We start from the raw sequence: 21,718 nt of genomic DNA, 5'->3' as shown, positions 1-21,718 counted from the left end.
AACAAAATACAAAAATAAACCAAATCCAAATGGTGAGCTGTGTCTGAAATCACTCCCTCATTTACTTTCCATTACTCTCTATGTAATAGACACTAAATACTTAACTCAATAGGGATCAGTAAACTGAGACCTACTAATCATTGTCATTCCACATCATCAATGTCAGGTGTAGAAATACATCCATGGCTGCACAACAGATTGTGGGATTGTTTGCAGAAACTAACATGGACACTAGTTTTTTGTTCCATTGTGGAATTTTTGAGGGCGCTATATAGTGGATAAATTTACACACTCAGTAAACAATAAATTTAATACTATATTATAAATAGGGAGTGATTTATGACACAGTGGGATTTAGGAATCATAGTACTAAGTGCATAGTGTAAACTCCACCATCGACACACTAATCACAGATTATACAGTATGTGAAAATCCATAGTATGTAACAATGTTTTAGCTTTCTGAGATTCCCAAAGAGAAGTAAAGGGTCGTTTTCTGTATTGGTCATCTGAAACATGTCATCAGTTCACGCTCAGTGTTTATAAGCAATTTTCATAAAATTAGCAGAGGTTAATGATGTAGTATTTTGAAGATATAACATTGTTAAATAATTTTTAAAGGTGTTAATGGGGTCCCTTTTTCTCCAGGGACCCAAACAGAACATTAGGGTCAATCTAAAAGAAAAAACTATTAATAATTTACGATGAGGTGGATTTTATGAATTTATGAAGTTTCATGCTCAACCCTGCTTTATGCATATTTGAACAACAGAAATATTTCTTTACATTGCAGTTAATAAGAATGCTCAACAAAAGAAATGTAGAAGATGATGACATTTAATTTGGAACCAGATTAAAGAAAGAGACACAAACCTAACTTTTACCGCAGACGGAGAACATTTGAAAAAGTATATAAATAATATCTGGAGAAGGGTCATTACTTTGTTGAGTGGGAGTTTGTGCTGCTCTGCAAGAACGCTGACCCAGCACAGGTAATTAGAGTTTGTGCTGTTCAGGTGTCAAAATAAAGCTTTGGTTCACGGGAAGTCTCCTAGTGTGAAGTAACCTGATTTCACCCTCTGTTGCTGCCTGCCCATGCATTTCCCCCCAATTTTGAGTATAGCGACAAATCATAGGTTGAAGAATACACTGGGTAAGACTTGTTTTTAAAGGTCAAATTTATTGAGTGTTTTACAGTGTGTGCTTGTTTGGGAAAAGTGTTGCTGAGTCTGACTGGAGGCTGCACTACAGTTTACTCAGTCACAGTCAGTGCTGTGAAAGAAATGGGAACTTCATTTCATCTCTGCTTCAAAACTTCCTAAAACCTGAATAATAACCACACAACTGCTAGCCTTTAGTGGAAGAAATTAATAATCTCAAATGGCTTCTGCTGCTTTAATTAGATGATTTTTTACCCATATTAAGCTCAAACACTACCTCATTAAAATCCCACCTAAAACAGAGGTAGAAATGATTAAACTGACAGACCCAGCTCTGGCAGGGAGAGGAGAGAAGCAGCATTCATCCACCCTGCTATTATTATTCACCACATCAAAACACTTTCCCTTTTAGTGCGTGTGTGTGTAAAAATTGGCTTCCTTTTTATAAAATAGGCTTTAAGAATACTTTAGCTGTCATACCTATCAAAATACAGATCTGGTTTACCCAAACATTCAAACATTTTAAATGGCATTAAAAATGATTCATAATGATTCATAACCTATTTTGTTTATTTTCAGCTTTACTACTGACAACAGCTGTCAATTAGCTGAAACAAGTCGATTAATTGATTAGTAGGACTGACAGAGAATTAATCTGCAACAATTTTGAGAATCAGTTAATTGTCGTTTATAATACAAAGATTCAAAACATTATCTGGTACCAGCTTCTCCAATATGACATTTTTTTAAATCATTGTAATGTTTAATATTTTTAGATCTTGGTCTGTTAGTCAAACAAAACAAGTAATTTGAAGATGTCCCCTGTGGCTCTGGTAATTGTCATCTTTCATGATTTTTGACATTTCATAATCATTTTAGATAATTAATGCATTTATTGAAAAAGAAAGATCTCTAAATTAAATGGTTATGAAAATAACCTTTATTGGAGCTCTATAGATGAATAATACTAAACAGTTCTTTGTGTCTTCTACATTGTAGTCTTGGAATAATGATTGAATAACGGCTAACAAGGTATTATTTTATTAGTGCTTTGGCACATATCAGTAATCTATAATTCAGATTTCCCCACAAGCAAGCATTATAAATCTGCATGTAAATAAAAAAGTTATACTTGGCTTAACAATCTTTTTTTTTTTTTTAAAAAGCTTGCACAGAGGATGATTTTCTGTATCCTTAAATCAGCTCTTGTATATGATTTCAGGCACTGCCTCAGGCACAAAATGAAGTGTGTATTACATTAGTTTGTCATGAAAATCCAGTGCAACTAATACGCAATGTCACTGCTCAGAGATAATGTCATGAAAAGCTGCAGAATGATACCTTATAGCTACATAATAGATGATAGGAAAAATATAATATTTCCTTCTGTCTTGTCTCATTTTTCTGTTTCTCATATTCATAAGTCAAATAGCTCCATCCAAACATCTTCCTGGCTGACTGATCCATTCAACATAAATGCCAGCTGAGCTGTATAAATATAGTGTACTCTATAAAAACTCAGCGGAGATTGGGGACCTGAGGACTGGACGGGGAGAATCTCTTAACAATGTAAATGACATTCATAAATGCACATGCTCACAGTGGCTGAGTGGATGATAACAAGAGAGACATCTGTCGGTGAATAACAATTTTTGTGATGCTTGCAAAATGTCTGTTGAGACATTGGATTGTTAGTGTCTGCGTTAAACAGAGGAGGATTGTAAAATTCCCTGTACTCTTTGTGAAAATGCCCCAAACGATAGATGACCTTGGATTCTTCACTCTTTATTTTTGAAAATGAAAATGTTTTCTGGATGCAGGTTGAAGCATCCCCTGCAGAGTCCAGGTTTTTGATGTGACTGATTGACTGAAGGTCAGCACTGTCAAAACAGCTGAATGCTGAACATTTATAGCATACCATATAATCTTCAAGTAATACATTTAACCCATTAAATAATCTTGAGGTTTTAAGTTTTTGGAAAACACTGAGAGATATTGACAGAATCTTGGCTTAGAGCCCTGAGTCATGTCCACTGCTGAAAACTGGCAGCTTTAGCATATTCTCAGTAAATACTACATGATGTTTAGCTGTGAAACAAAAACATTGTGATAACCAGCTTGGTGCTAAAAAAAACAGGATCTCTGGTAAACAGTAAAAATTCACAAAGTTTAAGTCAGTGATATAACTCTTGGATTGTATAGTCTTGGTTCACGTTTTGAGCCTCTAGCAACTCTAGAGGTGGGAATTTCACTCAGTTTGTTGGTCAGTCAATCAGTCCACCATTTTGCATCAACACTATTTAATTATAACGCAGTACCTGCAAGGGTTGTTAAACGATAAACAGTTAATCGCCAATAAGAATTTTGAGCAATTAATACTATCAGTTAAACAGTTAAAATACCATGGGACATCAATACCATCTGAGTGGCAACTCTCTTCCACAGGCCTCACAGTTAACAGACTGCTCACCAAACTAACCCCACAGCATGTTGAAATGTTGCTGCTTCTAAATAAAAACCTATTAGACAAACTGTCCACTATGCTGAGGACTGAGGTAGGCCTCTTTTATATTGAGATGTAATGCCAGTCCAACGCTTTATTGTGCGAGCAGTAGCCTGGCTGTTCACACCAGAAGCGCACTTCTCTGCAGCAGTCAACAAGCGATTCTGCTTCTCTGCTCTTTTTTTTTTAAGGCTCATGTAGAGCTGATCTTTATAATTAACCTCATGAATTTATAACATAAAGCTTTTTATGTGTTCCTGAATAAGCAGGGCATCTTCTGCAACAATGAAGATAAAAGCACAATCGTCTTGTGATATGATGTGACAGCAGCGGCTTCTCTCCTGCCTCTGTCTGTTCTTGTCTGTCTCGCTCTCTGTTTAGACACTCACGATCCTTCCAGTCCACTTTAACCCCTGTGTATTGGTATTTTAAATAGGTTACAGACACTTGTCTATTCTAAAAAGTACGGTGTAATCTAGTCAGTTAATAGTCAGTTAATGAGCACTGGCTATTGGTCTGCCAAAAAATTCAACCTGTACATAGTACCTGCAAAACTAATGACATATCCCAATTCCCTAACGATAGCCTCAGCCTCACTATAAATTTGTGCTAATTAACAGATGTTAGCATGGCAAAATGTAAAATAAGATACTTGTTAAACATTAGCATGTTAGCATTGTCATTGTGATAATGTTAGCATAATGATGTAAGCATTTAGCATCAATTGCTGCTGTGCCAAATTACAGCCTCACAGAGCTGGTATTGTTGCTGTTGAGTCTTTCAGGAAAATTGACTTATAATCTATGTCAGTCACATCCAATAATTTCACTGTCAGTCTGATGTGTTCGTTTCAGCTGCTTTTAAAGCTACTTTAAAGCTCACATTTCACTGTCAGTTTTGAGCACATACGCCAGTCATGACTGTGAGGATCAAGGTTGTGTCTGTGCGTCACTGCTGATAGGGAACACTGTGCTATCTGCAGTGAACACTAAATGATCGTTGTTGATGTTCTTCATTGCACTCCCTGTGATTGCCTTGGGTGCCAATTTTAAATAATGGTTATGAAACGATGATACCTCTGCATTTTCCTCTTCCAATCATCCAGAAAATGGGGACAGTGGATCCACCGCATTCATCTGGGGAGATGCGTCAGGCTCTTTGGTAGCAGGTAGCATGCAAACGCCAATTATAGGTTCACTCAAGAGAGCAGCTTTCTGAGCTATTTGCCCACTCTGCTCTCTACAAGCATGTTACAATTGTCCCTTGCTTCCCTTTTTTTCCTCCTTTGCTCCTCTCTCGTTATACCTTTCTGCTCCTCTCCTATGCAAAGCATTTTGTTTACAAGTGCTTTAAGGAGTAATCTAGAAAATTATGTAATGGAAAACTTCGGCTAATTGTGCCGCTTGGGCATGACTCCAGGAGATCTCTCAGATGTTGCTGTCAAGGGAACTGTGTACCAGTTAAACTTGTCAGAGCCTTGAAGGCGGGGAGGTTGAGGTGAGGACAGGAGGAGGTGGAGAGCATGGAAAACACTACATAAAGGGAAACATGGCAACAAAATATCGCAGCAGAGAATTTACACCAGTGGTTAGATAAAACCTGGAGGGTGTGTGAGGGATGATTACAAAATGATTATAGCCAAGGTCTTACAGAATATGAATTTCACATGAGTGTGTTGTGATCAGGGATTATATCACACCTAACTCTTCAGCAATGGTGTTTTTATTTTTCCTGATTATTGTAAATCTTTGTGAAGCTTCTCTGTAATTTATCAGGTTGTTTACTCATTACAGTTGTGATGAAGATGTTATAGTGGGTGGCAATGAGCTGTTCCATGCACTCCCACGATACTCCATACTGGAGTTCAGTTGTTCAGTTAGTCGGGTATTTTATGAGTCATCATAGTGGCTTTACATTTGTCCTTAGGCTGCAAAGTTGGAAATGAAATTGTGAAAAAGTAGTACTCTTGTGTATTTTACTTTTTAAAGGATATGACTGCTGTTATGATCTTATATTCAACTATCCCCAAAACCAACAAAACAGTTGTCCATCTCTCAGTACTTTCCAATTTGCCTGACCTGTGTGCGTCTCAGCCCAAGCCCCTTTATTCCTTCTGAAGACATAAACTTTAAAAAACGGGTCACAAATATTTACTTTAATTTTTAAAAAAGCCACATTAATTTCCAAAAAGTTGGGTGCTGTAGTTTTGAATAAAACCTACTCAAACAAGAGTTAACTGCATTTGCAGGACACTATTTTCAGCTGCAGAGTAATACACATTTAGTACTTTTATAATGTATGACACCAGAATGATGTTGTATTGACTCAAAATAAACTACAGAACCCATGTTTATTGTAATGAAGGAACATGTCATCAGCTCATTCACGCGTTCTCAATAGTGGTTGGACAACAACTGACATCTATGGCTGAGAGCTACGGGAAATCAGGCTTTGGCTATACAGTTGATACTGTTAGTCAGTTCATTGTTGGTTTTGGTCTCATGGGATTTGTTGGCATTAAGAAAAATATAGAATTTCACCAGCCTCATCCTTTAAGCAGCAAATCAATTTCACATGCAGTGATGCAATATCCTTAAGTTCCCGGTAAAGTGTGGTTTGGTTTTGTACAGTTTTGTTTCACACTTTGCAGCTCCTTTACTCTTTGGAATTTAGGATATCTGTGGTTGCAAATTAAAGGCCACATTCACAAACTATTTGATCTTACCAGTAGGAGTCCTCCTCGATGGCACTAAGGAATGGGGAGAACTATTAAATACTAATTGTGGGTTTTCACCTTGGTGTTGCTATGGAGACATAAATAGATGTTTGTGACATTGTGTTTCATGCTGCTTCCATTTTTCGCTTCCTTGGAAGTTTTCCTTATCGTCTCAGAGAGCCTGGGCTTGGCTGAGACCCCTGACTCTGTGAAGCCCATTGAGACACTGTTTGTGATATTGCACTTTACAAATAGAATTGACTTGACTTGACATGTGGCGTGAGGAGCCACAGCCTGTCACTTAGCCTCTGTCACTTGTTAAGTGACATCAAACTGGGACGTGGTGCCCCTCGGACTGCAGCCTCGGCCACCGGAGAGTATTCCAATCATAAGTTGTGTCTGGCCACGTGGAAACAACATCAAGTGGTCGGTTTGACACTGCAGTTATTTCAAATTTGAGTTTATTTTCCTGAAAATGGTTCTGAGCCAAATAACGTGCAAAACAGTCAAGTGAGTCATGACTTACAGTCGTGAAAATTGAGAGATTAAAATTAAGTTCTTTACATAAGAAAGAAAAACAGCAACCTAATCTGTTTTTTTTCCCTGATGCTTGCTTTACTCAGTTCAGGAATTAAATATTAACCAACTGCTCTTACTAAAACAATGCTGACTTGCAACAGCTGCTTAGTCTTCTGTGTGTGATTGCATATGAGAGATTTGGTGTGGTGCATACAACAAGCAGGTCTGAATAAAGTCTTGGTTTTTGGTGGCATGCTCAGTTTGTTGCTGAGTTGTTCTGCACTGCAGTTCTGAGCAGTTACTTGACAGCGATGTTGCAAGTACTTACTGTAGATGTGACAAGACTGACAGCAGCAGTTTACTGTCACGTTTTCAGGTTGAGTTTTCAGTATTAATGTAATTCTACAGCCTCTTCGGCTAATAAAACCCTTTAGACAGCTATTTAAACAATGTCAAATATACATCATCATCGTCTTCAGTCGTAAAACAGGGCTGAAGGCTGAATTTTAGAGAAACAATGTTTTTAAATGGGCTGTGCTGTTCTCTTGTAATATCTAGTAGTACATAATCTACAAGAAAAAAAACACTGGATCCAAAAATAGTAACTACCACATGGTTAGGGCCGGGGTGTGACCAAGATAAATGAACAGATTTACTCTGATAATGATGAATGTCACAATGATAATTTCATACATTAGTTCATATATTTCCTTTATCATGTTGGCTCAAGTCTGATGTGTTTGTCCTGTTAAATTACAGTATGACTCTACAGTTGGCTTGGGAGTTGGTTCTGCTTACATATAATTGGCTGTTGTAGCTATTGTCCTTTGATAGACAATTATTGAAAATTGCAATATGAATAAATGTAGTTGGGTATGAGACCCATGATGATAGTAATTTGATAAATTTGGTTTATGACAGTAGTCATGGTAGTATGCCTCATAAAACGGTGTAATATGCTTGGTGGTGTTGTTATTGCACAATATCTGTTATTCAGTACATTATGTAGCTAAGACGTGGTAGATAAAATCTTGACTTGGCAGCTATTGGTGTGTGAGCAGGTCCTTGTGTGTTTATTTCGAATGAACTGTAGTTTGATAACGGAAACATGAAACTCATTACTCTAATTCCTCTGAGCCAGAAGGTTCTTCTGACACTCGATGAAAAAAACTAATTGAACTGCAAAACGGTTCAAACCCTGATATGCTGAAAAATCTGACAGAAGAGCAGTAAACTGGACATACGTGTTTGTGCTCTCAGTCGATGCCTTCTCTCTATTGATGCAAGTGGTAAAATGTTATAAAGAGGAAATTATTGACCTTTTGTCTCATTGATATTGATTTCTGTGGCACTGCCGCATCTTGCAGGGATTTTATCTATTATGTTTATTCAATAGATGCACCAGGATTACTTAAGCTGTTGTAGAGGGAAGTTATTCTTCATTGCATTGATACATAGTAATTTAAATGATGACGGATCATGATTTACACATTAGAAGAAGATAAATTAGGCTATGTGTTTTTAAAAAATATAAGTCGTAACTTTGTGCAAAGCATCTTCCTGTGTCAGCAAAGTTGCTGCTGAGCCATTATTAAATCTCTTCCACTTGAGTGGGAGCAATATCTTGTATGACTGTTTATCAATTAGGCATTGTATTATAAAATCAAACATGTAAAGCATGCTACAGGGTATTAAAGCACAGACAGATATAAGAGGACGCACGCACGCGCACACACACACACACACACACACACACACACACACACACACGCAGAAGCAATCAAGAACAGAACAAGAATCTCATAATGGCATCTGGAGCACCAACTCCATCCAGTTATTACACTTAACAAGCAAAAGAGAGGTGAAAAGCGGGCACATTATCATTTGCTGCACTTTTTTGTACACAGAGGGCTCAGTCAATAGCTCAATGCCATGTTGTGTGGCATAGCATTCTGGAAATGCATTCATACACTGTGCTGAGGATTAGCTGCTTATGAGGTGTAAAAAGTTCATGAGAGAGTTTTTTCTGATCTGATTAGAAATGGGTGAGGAAGTTTGTGTCAACCCTCTGGTTAATTACCACCACAAACATAAAAATAAATGTTAAGTGGAAAAACACTACAAATCTTTCAGAGGCTAATTTGGAAAAAAAAAAGTAACATCGATAATTGCAGCAATTTGAGGCTGCTTCTACAGATCACAAGATCATTATGCACTGTTTGTATAAATGTAGTGATGCTAGAGAAGGGTTTATACCCCATAGAGCAGCTGGAAATGAAATAATTGTTGCTTCTTTGTTAGATACAACAGTTATAAGGTTTAAGTAATGAGTTAGTAGACAGTGGAGGTCAGTTATAGGACACTCAAAGCTTTTCTGTTGTTTCAGTATAACCAGCACAGGAGGACGTTCCATTTGGAGGCAGGGAGGGAGGGCGGGGAGGTTTCTGAAATGGTTCTGCCCACCTTGGTAGTCACTGTGAGGAGGGGCTTCCCTTCAGATGACGCCTTACTTGGTATCTCCTTCAGGACCATGGCAACAGTCTTATCTGCAGCCCTAGAGTCTTTCCCCTACAACAGTGAAATCAACAATGACTTGTGTCAGGACAGTTGGACAACTTAGTGCTTTTTGCCCCTGTCCAGGGCATCTTACAGAACAGACTTTACCTTATGATGATGGAAATACTAAAGTGTGTGGGTCTGTCTAACAACAAAACATCGACTGAAGACATTTCCACAAGACTATGGCAATGAAAAGAGGGTCACTGCACAATGTAGAGGGTTGACAATGATGAGCATGGTCGTCCACAGACGTACTTGTCCACAGTGTGATGACAGAATATTGTACAGAGCTCATTACACAGACTCTATAATTTACTATATTACTGTACAGGATTGTATGGATATGGCAGATGAAGGCGCATGTCTACTAGCTTGTAATATATTGTGGTTGGTGGTGATGGTAAAGCTTGCAATAGGCAATACTTGATGTTTGCAACTCTGGAGCTTCAACAGTTAGAGTTAGTGAGTTAGAGTTAGTGCAGGTCCCAGCTTCTCAAAAGTGAATGTTATCTGGTTTTCTTCGTCTCATATGATAGCACTGTGTATATGGTTTGGTTTTATATATCTGTTGGTCAGACAGTTGATCAGGAAAATAATGAATAGATTAATTATTAGTTAATTACTTGCGTTTTCAAACCTTGCTGATCTGTGAGGATTTCTACCTAAGTGATGAGACGGCAGATTTCTCTGAATTGAGCATTCATCTGTTACTATTTAGGAGGTCTTTTTTTTTATAATCATCACTCCCTGTGGGCACAGAACAATTGCTCTTTTTTTTATTTGGTTGGGCATTTGGCCTGAGGTACCATATGATGTTGACCTTTGCATGTTATACTCTTCTCTCTTTATTTGTTCTTACCATTTCCAGTCTGTATCTCTACTGTAACTTGTCTAATGGCAAAATGCCAAAAAAATAAAAATAATAATGTTAAAAAACGATTACAGCTACACGTTGGGCTTTAGTCCAAGTTACTTGCACCAAACAGTTCTCTACAAAAATATGATTAATCTGTAGGTTGAATTCCTTAAATGTAATTTCCTGAAATATTTGATTGTCACATACGATATGTGGGTAATGATATGTTAAAAAAAAACTTCTATTTTTGTCATCACTCCCTTTATAAAGTCATTTTGGATCTATATGGGACATCAGCATTAGTCACTGTGCTTCTCTTCCTGACAGTCACAGAAAGGAAGCTGTTTGTGAACTGCTGCTAGATAAAAAATAAAATGATGAGAAATAAATGACACTTTTCAGTGTACTGCAGTCAGTGAAGCTGCTGTAATACTTGTTGTCATTTTCCTAAACAGTTGATTGTTACAGTGTTTTACTCAACAGTAGTGATATAATCAATGTAAACTTATAGACTAAGATTTTAGTATGACCTTCACTATACCAAGACTTACCCTCTGAGCATAAACTGTCCTGTCCTACATTTACCACCCACAGACCCTTCTTGGAAGAAAAGTGTGTCGAGCTTGTCCGATAATTGCCAAAGCCACGTTACATAACAGTAAAAATTGATTACATAAGAGGTCAGATCAATTTTTCCAGCCTATTGTCATCCTCTTCACCTCGACTTTATGGACTGCAGAAACTACCGGCTTTCTTTGTGACATTCGTTCACTTCGCAATTTACCCATAGCCAGGAGAAAGATTATATAGTACGCTATTAATCATTTTAAGGCACACAGATGTCGCAGAATTCCCTCTGTCACAGGAGACTACACATTTCATCTGTAAAAAAATAAAAAATAAAATAAAATCTTGTCCTTCTGCAATTAAATTTTCTGACCATAGAGAGATGAGAAAGAGAGTGAAAACCTCTGACTAGACTGTGAACCTGCCTGTTGAGACAGAACATGAAGCACACTGGAAGCCCTCTAGCTGGCTCTTATTAGGGCCTTTCACATTTCCACTTGCCAGAAAAATGAGTCAGGCATTTCTTCCACTGATTCCCTCAACCGATCATGTCACAAAATACATGTGCCTGGCTTTGAGAGGGAATTCCCTTGAAAGCCTAATCTTCCTAATAAAGTCCCAAAAGCTGCCTGTGCCCACTCCCTAGTGTAGACTCACTCTGTATAAATGAACAACATCCTTGGCTAAACTGCTGCCAGGAGCAAAGTAGCATTCACAAGGCCAGAGATGATTCAGAAAAGCCCTAAACAAGCCTAAACATTGTTTTTAGTTTTTTTTTTTTTATCTGAATGGCAGATGATGCAGTTTGAAGAGGGCTGAATGTTCCTTCTGTGCCATATGTGCAGGTATTTTGGGAGCCAACAGAGTCGAGGATATCTTCCACCAGGCACGCAGTCAGTGTGTGTGTGTGTGTGTGTGTGTGTGTGTGTGTGTGTGTGTGTGTGTGTTGTGTGTGTGTGTGTGTGTGTGTGTGTGTGTGTGGTGTGTGTGTGTGTGTGTGTGTGTGTGTGTGTGTGTGTGTGTGTGTGTGTGTGTGTGTGTGTGTGTTGGCTTACAGTTTTGGCCAGCCTGCCGTGTTGGTTTGGGTCAACTTTTGCTAAACTGGCTCTAATTTTTCTCGTTATTATTACAGATACTGTATGTTTGGCAGCACATTGCATAGTGAATAGCTGTTGAGAAACTTGACACCCTTTATCTTTTGTACAACTTTGTTTTCCCCACCAGCACAGCTGTTTGAAACATTCACAATAAGATAATTAGGTGTTGAAAGTAGGAAGAATGGAAGCTTTCATTTCATCGTTCAGGCTTCCAAAGGGGGAAATAATCAACATAATTTAAGACAGAAATGTGAATGAATAATTTTTTTGTTGAGGAACATCTGATTTCAGTGTCTTAGCTGAATAAAATAACTTAACATATTTATTAAATTGTTTATTTCCCTGACGAAAGATAAAATCAGAGAAACAAATTATCCACAGCAGATGAGTTTGATTGCAGCATTATACAAACAGTTTAATCAATTTCTTAGGCGCTGTTAGTTGCACGGGACCTAAATGTTGCTCAGAAATTCAATATAAATACAATCTCCCAGCCATGGTCATCTCTCCAAACTGATACTATTACATGAAAGTTGGTTTTATACACAGGTATTCTCAGAGGTAGGACTAAAAATTGATGAATTTCATTTCAATGGAGGATTCAGAGGTAATGACGTGTCTGTTGTTTTTTCCGTGTCTGCGTTTGTTCCAGATGCAGTAAGTTGTATCTATTTTGGGGAAAAGTATTATCACTTGAAAATGGTCTTTCAAGAAAAGAAATTCAAAAATTCTGCAGTTTTGCTTTCATGCTAAAGCAATGTCCTGAGAGAAACTTGAATTAGTTGTTGGGTGAAGGAGGCACCATGACTTGAGCCTGACTCAACACATCATCTGATTGACAGACTATTACTTTCCTCTTCCTGTCTTAGTTGCTTTTTTTAAACTCCCCATCTACACCCAGTTAGAGATAATGATGAATCCTTGAACTCAGATGTTAAAAATGTTCAAATAATATTTTTTAACATGTGCTGTCGAGCGGGGCTCGCTTTATCTATTTGCAAGCAGATTTAAAAGTGTTCTGGCATTTGGCACAGGTATTGGTGAACTTAGCTCAGGCCAACTTGATTCTCTGTAGACCGACTTCAAAACACAGAACTTTTTTTTGTTTTTCAATTTCTGTGGTGGGTTTTTTCCTGCCTTGTCTCTGCAAGATTGTAAAGTGAAGTCTAATGTGATCTGACCCAGGTTACAACTCCGCTCATGACCTGATTTAGCAAAGGTCTGGCATCAAAGACTGTGCTCAACCCCGTGTTTCCAGCATGGGACCAATTGAGAAAGGTTATATAACCTTACTAAACTAAAGATAACTAGAAACTAAAAGCTTAATGGAGATGTAATGTTATGTTTAATTTAGTCATGTTTTTCTTATGGATGTGTCTGTCTCGCCATTTAAATTGAAAGAGATACTGAAACAACATTAATAACCTTAACAGGTAATGCATCTCAGACAACACAGGCACGGTGGCTCAGACTAATGATCAGTAAAATTACATTTTTAATGCAGCGCTGCTCTATTATACCATCCTCTGTGGCATTCACAGGACAATGAAATAATCTATACTGAATTTCACGTATCATTGCTTCTACACAAGGAAATGATGTTTGTTACCAAACTTCTTCAGGTGATGAAATACTGTCAGGACATGGCCGCAGTACTGTAGCTATTAGATATCTAAACTCAAGGGTTCTTGTCAAAACGGGTCGTCGAACATGGGATCATCCTTTTTGGATGTTTACATATCAAGAGAGGGAGGGGGTTGTTCTGCAATGCTGCCCACCTTTGGTATGAAATGGTGAATACAGGTCCCTTTTCCTGTACTGTAGTTTACTATAGTGACAGCTGAAGGCAACATATAAGCATTTCTCCCCAGTAAATATTGTTCCCTTTCCCCTCCTCTCAGACTGTCAGTCATGTTGAATCTCTAGTGACTGTCATGACTGTTTTTAATGAGGTTGGAGTACCCTAGTATCATTTATATACAGTAGGTCCAGAGCTTTTGGCAAACACCCAGGATTTAACAATTGTTTTTATTGTATAAATTAGACAATTAAGCCCTTTATAAGGGAAGTTCTACTAGTGAATTTAGTTTTTTTGTCATTGAAATAGAGTCTAAAGCTCTTATTTAATAAAAGGTACACTACACAGTAGTCCTGTAAAAGATGGATTTCATGAGGGAATACCTACTGCTCAAAATCAGGGCACCTTTCTGCTGATCCGTTTCATCGTGTTAAAAGGGTGACATTTAAGTCCTGAATTATACAGCAGAGAGGAGGCTTCCCGACAAGATCCATTTCTGAGTCAGAAGGGAAAATGGCGACATATATAAAGCATGGCAGAAACATATTTGTTTATGTCATTTCACACACAGTATTCATATTCAGGTATGATGCTGAATAAAGGAACAACATCAATCTCCCCATCTATTGCAAAGAAAGGTCAGAACCAGGAGCACAATCTCCTGCCATGTTTGCCACATGCTACAGCATCAGCTGGCTGTAATAATACCGTGGGGTGGCAGACCTCTAGCCTCTCACCTCTCACATGATTCGCCATTTGCTTCAGAGAGAAGCTGCAAACAATAGCTGGGATGCCTCTCTGCAGATGGTAAATTGATCATAGTCAGGGATGAGCACATACTCTATGGACATGAGAGGAAAATACACTAAATACGCTACAGTGAGACTCTATACAGTGGTGAATAGTGAGTGGATCGGTGCAGCGTCCTGACACTAACTCACTGAGCTTGTCTAAATAAACTCCTCTTAATAAGCCCCTCAATAGAGGCCAAAGTTCAGGCTGCCAAGAAAGGCTTCACTCAGCCTTCTGGTCCTCAGTCAGTGATCAGCTGGCGGTGCTGCATTGAAGTCGCACTCCAGCCTCCAAATGCCTGAAACTGGGTGTGATCACCAGCGCATTTGGGGTGCGATGAATCTTTGCAATTTGGATGGTCAGAGTTGCAAAAATCCGTGGTGGAGAGCAAAGTGGAAAACACACTGGATAAGGATGATGAGGTCCTGTATTAGCAGGGAGGATGAGATAATGTATTCAATAATGTATCTTTTCACAACACGGTCAAATGCCCCGGTTATTATTTCATACATATATTATTTACACCAAGGAGTACAGTGTCCCTCTCTACTTGATAAGGATGACATATGGACTAACGTTCTTTCATTCAATAGATATAAGAATTAAATAATAAAGGAGTGTAATCTGTGTTGTCTTAGACGTGGTTGTGTTTCTATCACCATTTGTTAAAAGCAGAAGTGTGGATGTGACCACCACAAGCGGTTGCAAGTTCAATTTCAGAGCTTGTGAATGTGAGATGATTAACTAGGAGAATAGAAACAGACATTCCTCCTACACTCTCCTCCAATCTTTGTCTTTTCAAATGTGAATTACTGGATAATTTTAGGCATTCCAGGCCTTTTTAAAAATGAATCTGACCAAACAAGGGGAACAAAAGTCTTTGGGTGGACTGGTCACAACTTGTAAACACATAGGTGGCAGGGGGTACTTTAAGCACTTAGTAGCTGAAAATGTCAGAAACCACTGGTTAAGAGCTGCAGTAATGGTCATTCAATGAGCAGGCACAAATGTCAGTGCAATTTCATGCCAAATCAAGTACCAAAATGGCAGTGTACCTCAAGATCTCCTGAACTACAACCTCAGCTTTGCCGCTCTTTTTCACTTTGAGGCAGGCAGGTTTGTTTACAGTCACAAACAGGCACAAAAATGGCATTGCATTAGTACAAAATTAAAGGCCATTGTTATCACACCACCATATTCATGTGGTAACTTTAACAGGAAAAGAGAGTTATGGAGACACACACACACACACGCACACGCACACGCTTTGTGTATTATAAGATCCTTAACACTCCAGATATTAAAGCCAATAACTGTCATCCAATAGTGCTAATACTCCGAATAAGCTAGGCTAATACCTATAAATGTTGCCATGGGTCTTCAATTTTATTGCTGCCATTTCAGCTGAGCCAGCTCATGAGGAGGGTTTCTATCAGTATGACATTTTCTGCCACTGTTTATTGGCTTTCATACGCTTTATGGGGATTGCTTCTTATAATGAATGGGGAATAGTGGCAGCCACACATAATATGTCACTGAAAACTGCTACGTGATATGGTCTTGAAAAGTAATTTGAAGAATTTACTGTGCTTGCAGCTGCTCATACATCACTATCCCAAACTATTGGCCTGTACTGTAAGAGTCTTTGCAGCAGTGTCATGTCAAAGACGACAGATTTTTTTTGTCGATGATGGCTAATACAAATCATGTCCAGAATTAGAGCCTGCAGCTCAGGAAAATTTACATTCCAGCACAAATAACTACCCTCTAGGCCAAGTCTTGTCTCCTGAGGATACATTTATTATCCACTCATCTTCCCAGAGTGGTTTATAAAGACTTAAAAAATGTGACATTAAGTCATTGTTAGCCTAATAAACATGCCTGAGCACAAGACATGATCTAACGCTCAACTGTTTAAAGGCACATTCAGATTCAGGGTACTTTTTGGTTTGTGAGGCAATGTTCTTTTGTGCTTGTGGCAAAATTGAATTGTATAATTGCAATTATTCAGATGGGCACATAATTATAACCCTGAAATGCAGCATGGTGGATTTATTTCTCATCTCTAATCAGTATTTGATTCCTTAGTTACCTTATTTCCTCCGTAACAAAAGTGCAATTCAGGCCACTGAACTAATTAAAGGCATCGGAAGCTGCAGAAAAGTCCTCTGTTTTTAATTGTTTCTTGTGTGCATATAATAACATCTAATGCAGCATTGAAATATATTTATCATGGTTCTAGAGATAAAGTTTCAAAGTTGGGAAATTGTTTTTGTTAGGCTTGTTTTCTGGAAACAACAACTTTACTTCATTTTTGCACTGAGTTAAAGGAATATTTCAACATTTTGGGAAAAACGCTTATTTGCTATTGTGTCGAAAGATTGACACCACTCTCCTGTGTACAGTGAACATGTAGCTGGAGCTAGCGGCTAAGCAGTAAGACTGTTTTAGACAAATTTGTTTATTTTATTATTTAACATTATCTAACCAAATCTGTAAATCGAGAACCATCAAATAATGAATTCTGTGACACCATATTTGATGTTGTGGTAACTCACACTGCATTAAATGGCTGATTCACTCAAAATTTTATATTTTTGCCACTTTAATTCAAAGAAATAAGTCCAGAAATTGTACAGTAACTCCATGATGTGAAAATTTGACCAAAAGCTCTCTAATCACCTCAACTTCCTCTTTGTTTTCCACTCTTTGGCCACTTTAAAGTTAATCTGCTTATTTTATTTTCACAGATTTTCACCCACTGATTGCTTGGACAGCAGTGCTTAGCTGGTGATCTGTGTAAAAGTGTTTGCCTGTCAGGAATGCCTCCCATAGTACTGTGACAGACGAGTCTGAATGGATTTAAGCTTTGGTCACGATTTAAGTCCCTTGGTCAACAAAAGAGGTTTTAGGCGATTTGCTGAAAGCCACCCTCAGGCTGCATTGCTGCACCTGCAGCATTTGGCCCGTCAGGCTTCTGCTGTGAATCAGACCCAATGCAAATACGAATTTGCTTAAGCTTACTCAGGTGTCACAGAAGTGAGGTTGGCCTTGTAGCACCACATGACAGAGCAGAAGACAAGAGAGGCACGGTAACTATTGTTTGCCATATTTATCACCTTTACTTACATTTTGTTGCAGCTGTACCATTAACTCATTTGTTAGCCATGATTAAATGAATTCATTCAGGTAACTTATTAGATTAATGATTGAAGGGTTAAAGTCTTTATACCATAAATCACAACAGTTATTTCAGCATTTTTACAACTGACAGTAAATTCAGTATTGACTTATTAGACTCAGATGAGATGTGACTTCTGGATGTAATTTGAGTCTGGCAAGTTGTATCTTTGGTGTTTTTTGTGATTGATACCTAACACCATCTGAATTGTTCTCAGGGGATAACTTTCTGGTATCCCCTGCAGCATCTTAAACACCAGAGATTATGTTTGAAATACTATTCAACCTTGGTCTGCTGTGAATGTCAGCAGGATGTTTACCATCACTTAATAGAGCCCACAGGACCAGATATAAAACCAAAAGAAGCTGTTGTGTCCTTGCTGAATAGATATAGTAAAATATTATCTATAGCAAAAAACCTTTTCTTTTTATGGTACACCCTACAATGTTTATCTTGAATGCATTCCCTGATTTATTAACCAAGACTTAAAGGTAGAGTAAGTGATTGTAATCTAATACACTTTTCTTTCTTTTTTTTTTTTTTTTTTTTAAATCAAATTCAGTTATTACCTCCTCATGCATTCCTACACAGCCTTGGCTCTGTAAATGGGCAATAAACAAAGTGCCTCTCACCGAGCGACACAGTATTCCACCCAATCAGCAACAGATACCTCACCCCAACTGGTTAGTTACCAAGCAGATGCAGGTGTCACAATTTGTGTTTTCAGTGTTGTTAAATCATTTGCCCACGGTTTACTTTCTAGTCTGCCAAGTTATGCTGTTAGTGTGATGTTAGCTATAGTAGCAGGAGAGTTGTGACCACCGCTGTCTACAGCTGGTGTGTGCTGGCTGTGGGAAACCATCTCCTCCTCTCTGCCTGTTGTCTTTGTAGCAGCAACTGTAGCCACAGTTTGTAACGTGCAAAAGATTGCTAACAGCGGATTTATTTGGTTGGATACATAATTTGAAATGCTCTGCCAGGTAATGTTACCTTCCTTGTTAGCGTGGCTACAAACCAATTCTGTTCTGTCACTGTAGTTTCGTAAAAACAATCTATACAACTACTTTTCTCTGCTGTATCTGTGGTGCTGTTGATTGTGTGCATGTCATTTGTTTGATGCCATTTTATATTATAAGGCTTGTTTTGCTTCAGCTATGACAAAAGAGAATCCACTTCCACAGCATATAAGATGCTCTGGATTGCACCACTGTGTTGGTGCTTTGGCAATATGCGTCCATGAAAGGCAGAGCTTCTGAAGGAGCACTGAAGGGAGGGGTGTATTTGTTTTGTTGTTGAGTTCAGATATCAACAGTCTTTCTCCAGCACTGCTTACTCAAGCTTTAATTAACTGCAGTTTCATCAAACACAGGAGATCTAACTGTGCATTATTAAATTTATGTACAGGAAAATAATTATTCCACTTTGAATCTAATTTCAGCATGGCACAATTGAATATATTTCATTGCGGAGAGGATCTGCCATGACAGAGCTTTCACAAAAATGAAGTGACACTCCTGGGAAGGCAGAGGACCGTAATGCCTTATAATGGGGATAGATGGCGAAAAACTGTCTCTGAGGGTTTACAGGCTGCTGCTCCCCAGGACAGCTGAGCAAATATGGTCTAAATAGAAATCAGTGCAAAGGCATCAGGCCGTCTAGTGTGTGTCAGACTATTATGTCCCAAAATCCCCACAAACCTACCTCTGAGATCACACCAGTAAGAATCACTTTGCTGAGCTACTGGTCGCTGTAGCTGAACACACCACTGGCTGCAGCTGCACTGTTTTCACACTGACAACCTGGGAGAGCTCCATGGCCAGCTTTTGATTAGAGGGGTAGTTATGCATACATCTAGAGCTGCAAGTTACATGAAAAGAAGCATGCAGATATTGTATGTGACAAAAAGCATTAGTATTTCACCTGAAAATTTCAATTGATTTCCTTAATATTCTTCCATTAACATACACAAATATACATGTATGTTATGGCTGAGACTATGGACAGCTGTCATCAATATGCTACACCTGAAAAATCAACAATTAACTTTCCCTCTGAGAGAGTTAATAACTAAAAATCCAAATATCCAACCATGTTTCCAGTTCACCCACATTATTGAACCTGCGTGTCTGAAGAAATTCAAGATTTAAAAAAAACAACAAAAAAACAGATAAATAATTAAAAAAAAAACATATTATATAATTGACTTATCATTTTGGACCAATGAAAGAAAATACACACAGTTTACACAGCATTAGTTTTGTTGTTGTTGTTGTTATATTTATAATCATATAATATACTTTTAAGTTCATTTCCAGCATGATACAGATCTTAAATGCCAACACTTGACTGGTATAAATACTGTTTCTGCCCAACCATCACAATCTGAAATACCTGGAGACACTGCAGATGCAGTTTCGACCCAGAAAGTTGGGGCATTTCAAGAATATAAGGAAGAATAAATGGAAGACAGTGCTGGCCTGCAAATGTTTTCATCTCTTACAAAGAAGTTGTTTAAGGGAACAGCTGTGTTACAGCAGCTGATGTAAGGCTGCAGCATAAAGAGGTGGCCCTGAGCTTGAGCACGCTGATGTTGCCAGTTTGAGTACAATCATGTTCATATACTGCCCCATTGCACACAATGATTAATAATTAGTAACTTCTCAAACTACTTAATTGATATTTCACATGGTTACAAATATTTAAAATATTTAAAAAATAATAATGAAAAAAACCACCAGAAAAAGCAATCTGCTAATCTGCATATTCACTTGTGCAGCAGATAAGTACAGTTCTTACCTTTTTAAAAGCAGTTAAGTGTAAAAAAGTGTGAGTCTTTCCCAGCAGAGCTGATATTAGTGCAGTGTGCTGTGCAGTTCATTATGAGTCTGGTGCACAAAAACATCTGGACAGCTACTGTCACCGCTCTCAAATCTCACCACACACTGTTGTCTGGTGTTGAAAACCTCATAACTATTCATGCTTTTATTAGAACCAAAGTATTAAGTAATCCTCAAAGAGATTATTTCAGAAAAGGAAATGAGGGATTATTAGACCACTGTATAAAAATAAAATGTTCTTGCATATCAAAATACCTTGTTGTCAGTGTTATGTCTTTGCCATGTTACACAGAGTCAATAGGTCAGTATTGTTTTGTCTTGTTTGCTCATGTTTGTGATACCTAACCCCAACTGGTTAGTTAGCAAGCAGGCGCTGGTGTCACATTTGTGTGTTCAGTGATGTTAAATTACTTGCCCATGGTTTACTTTTAGTCTGCCAAGTTATGCTGTTAGTGTGATGTTATCTTTAGTAGCAGGAGAGTTGTGAGCACCGCGGTCTACAACTGGTGTGCTGGCTACAGGAAACCGTCTCCTCCTCTCTGCACGTTATCTTTGTAGCAGCAACTGTAGCCACAGTTTGCTGTCTCATTGTTTGTTGTCAGTGTTAGTTTTGGAGACAGATGGGATCACTTATTAGCAGAACTTGGGATTTTAAAACCACATGTGAGGAACTTTATTGGTTTCGGAACAAGAGCAAAATCAGCATAAAAGAAAATGATAAAATTGTTTATGAATATCAAGTGTCTGTTGTTCTGTAAGTCCTATTTAAGTTAAATCTGTTTTGCATTTTCTCAGAACCACTGAAGATTTGACACTTAAAGATGTAATGGGAACCAATAATACATGGTTCTCTACATGCTGATATTATAATTAATATAATTATGATATTGTCAGAAGGCATATGGCCGACTTGAACGTGACTTTTTCACAATCAAAAATGAATCACAATAATTAACAACTGATCTTTTTTCATAAACAACACAAACCAACAATCACATTTCTAATCACTTTGCCTTTTTTATGTCTTGGTTCAAATAGAATTTAGTTTTAAGTTTGCCAAGAAATTCAGCAGCATGCTCTGTAATAAAAATTCTGACCGTTTGATTGAATGCTGAGCTGCCGCTCAAAAAATGA

The 21,718-nt window shown here is 38.0% G+C and overlaps 1 protein-coding gene across 4 annotated transcripts in view; it reads right to left on the bottom strand.

The window, feature by feature from the left end:
• Positions 1–21,718, bottom strand: part of pex5la (peroxisomal biogenesis factor 5-like a) — a 93,789-nt gene that overhangs the window by 42,085 nt on the left and 29,986 nt on the right. For 2 of the 4 annotated variants that reach the window (XM_056377980.1, XM_056377982.1), the window contains exons 2-3: positions 9,361–9,465; positions 6,388–6,411 (exon numbers count right to left, since the gene is read on the bottom strand). The exons of 1 other annotated variant lie outside the window; for it this stretch is intronic. In XM_056377980.1, the coding sequence (XP_056233955.1) occupies positions 6,388–6,411; positions 9,361–9,465 (129 nt within the window). The remainder of the gene's footprint in view (positions 1–6,387; positions 6,412–9,360; positions 9,466–21,718) is intronic. One more of the 4 variants, XM_056377981.1, reaches the window with a different exon arrangement.

The sequence above is a fragment of the Seriola aureovittata genome, chromosome 6 (genome assembly GCF_021018895.1).
Source record: "Seriola aureovittata isolate HTS-2021-v1 ecotype China chromosome 6, ASM2101889v1, whole genome shotgun sequence".
Taxonomy (NCBI): domain Eukaryota; kingdom Metazoa; phylum Chordata; class Actinopteri; order Carangiformes; family Carangidae; genus Seriola; species Seriola aureovittata.
The sequence above is the reverse complement of the archived record's forward strand: the minus strand, read 5'-3'. Positions and strand labels throughout refer to the sequence as shown.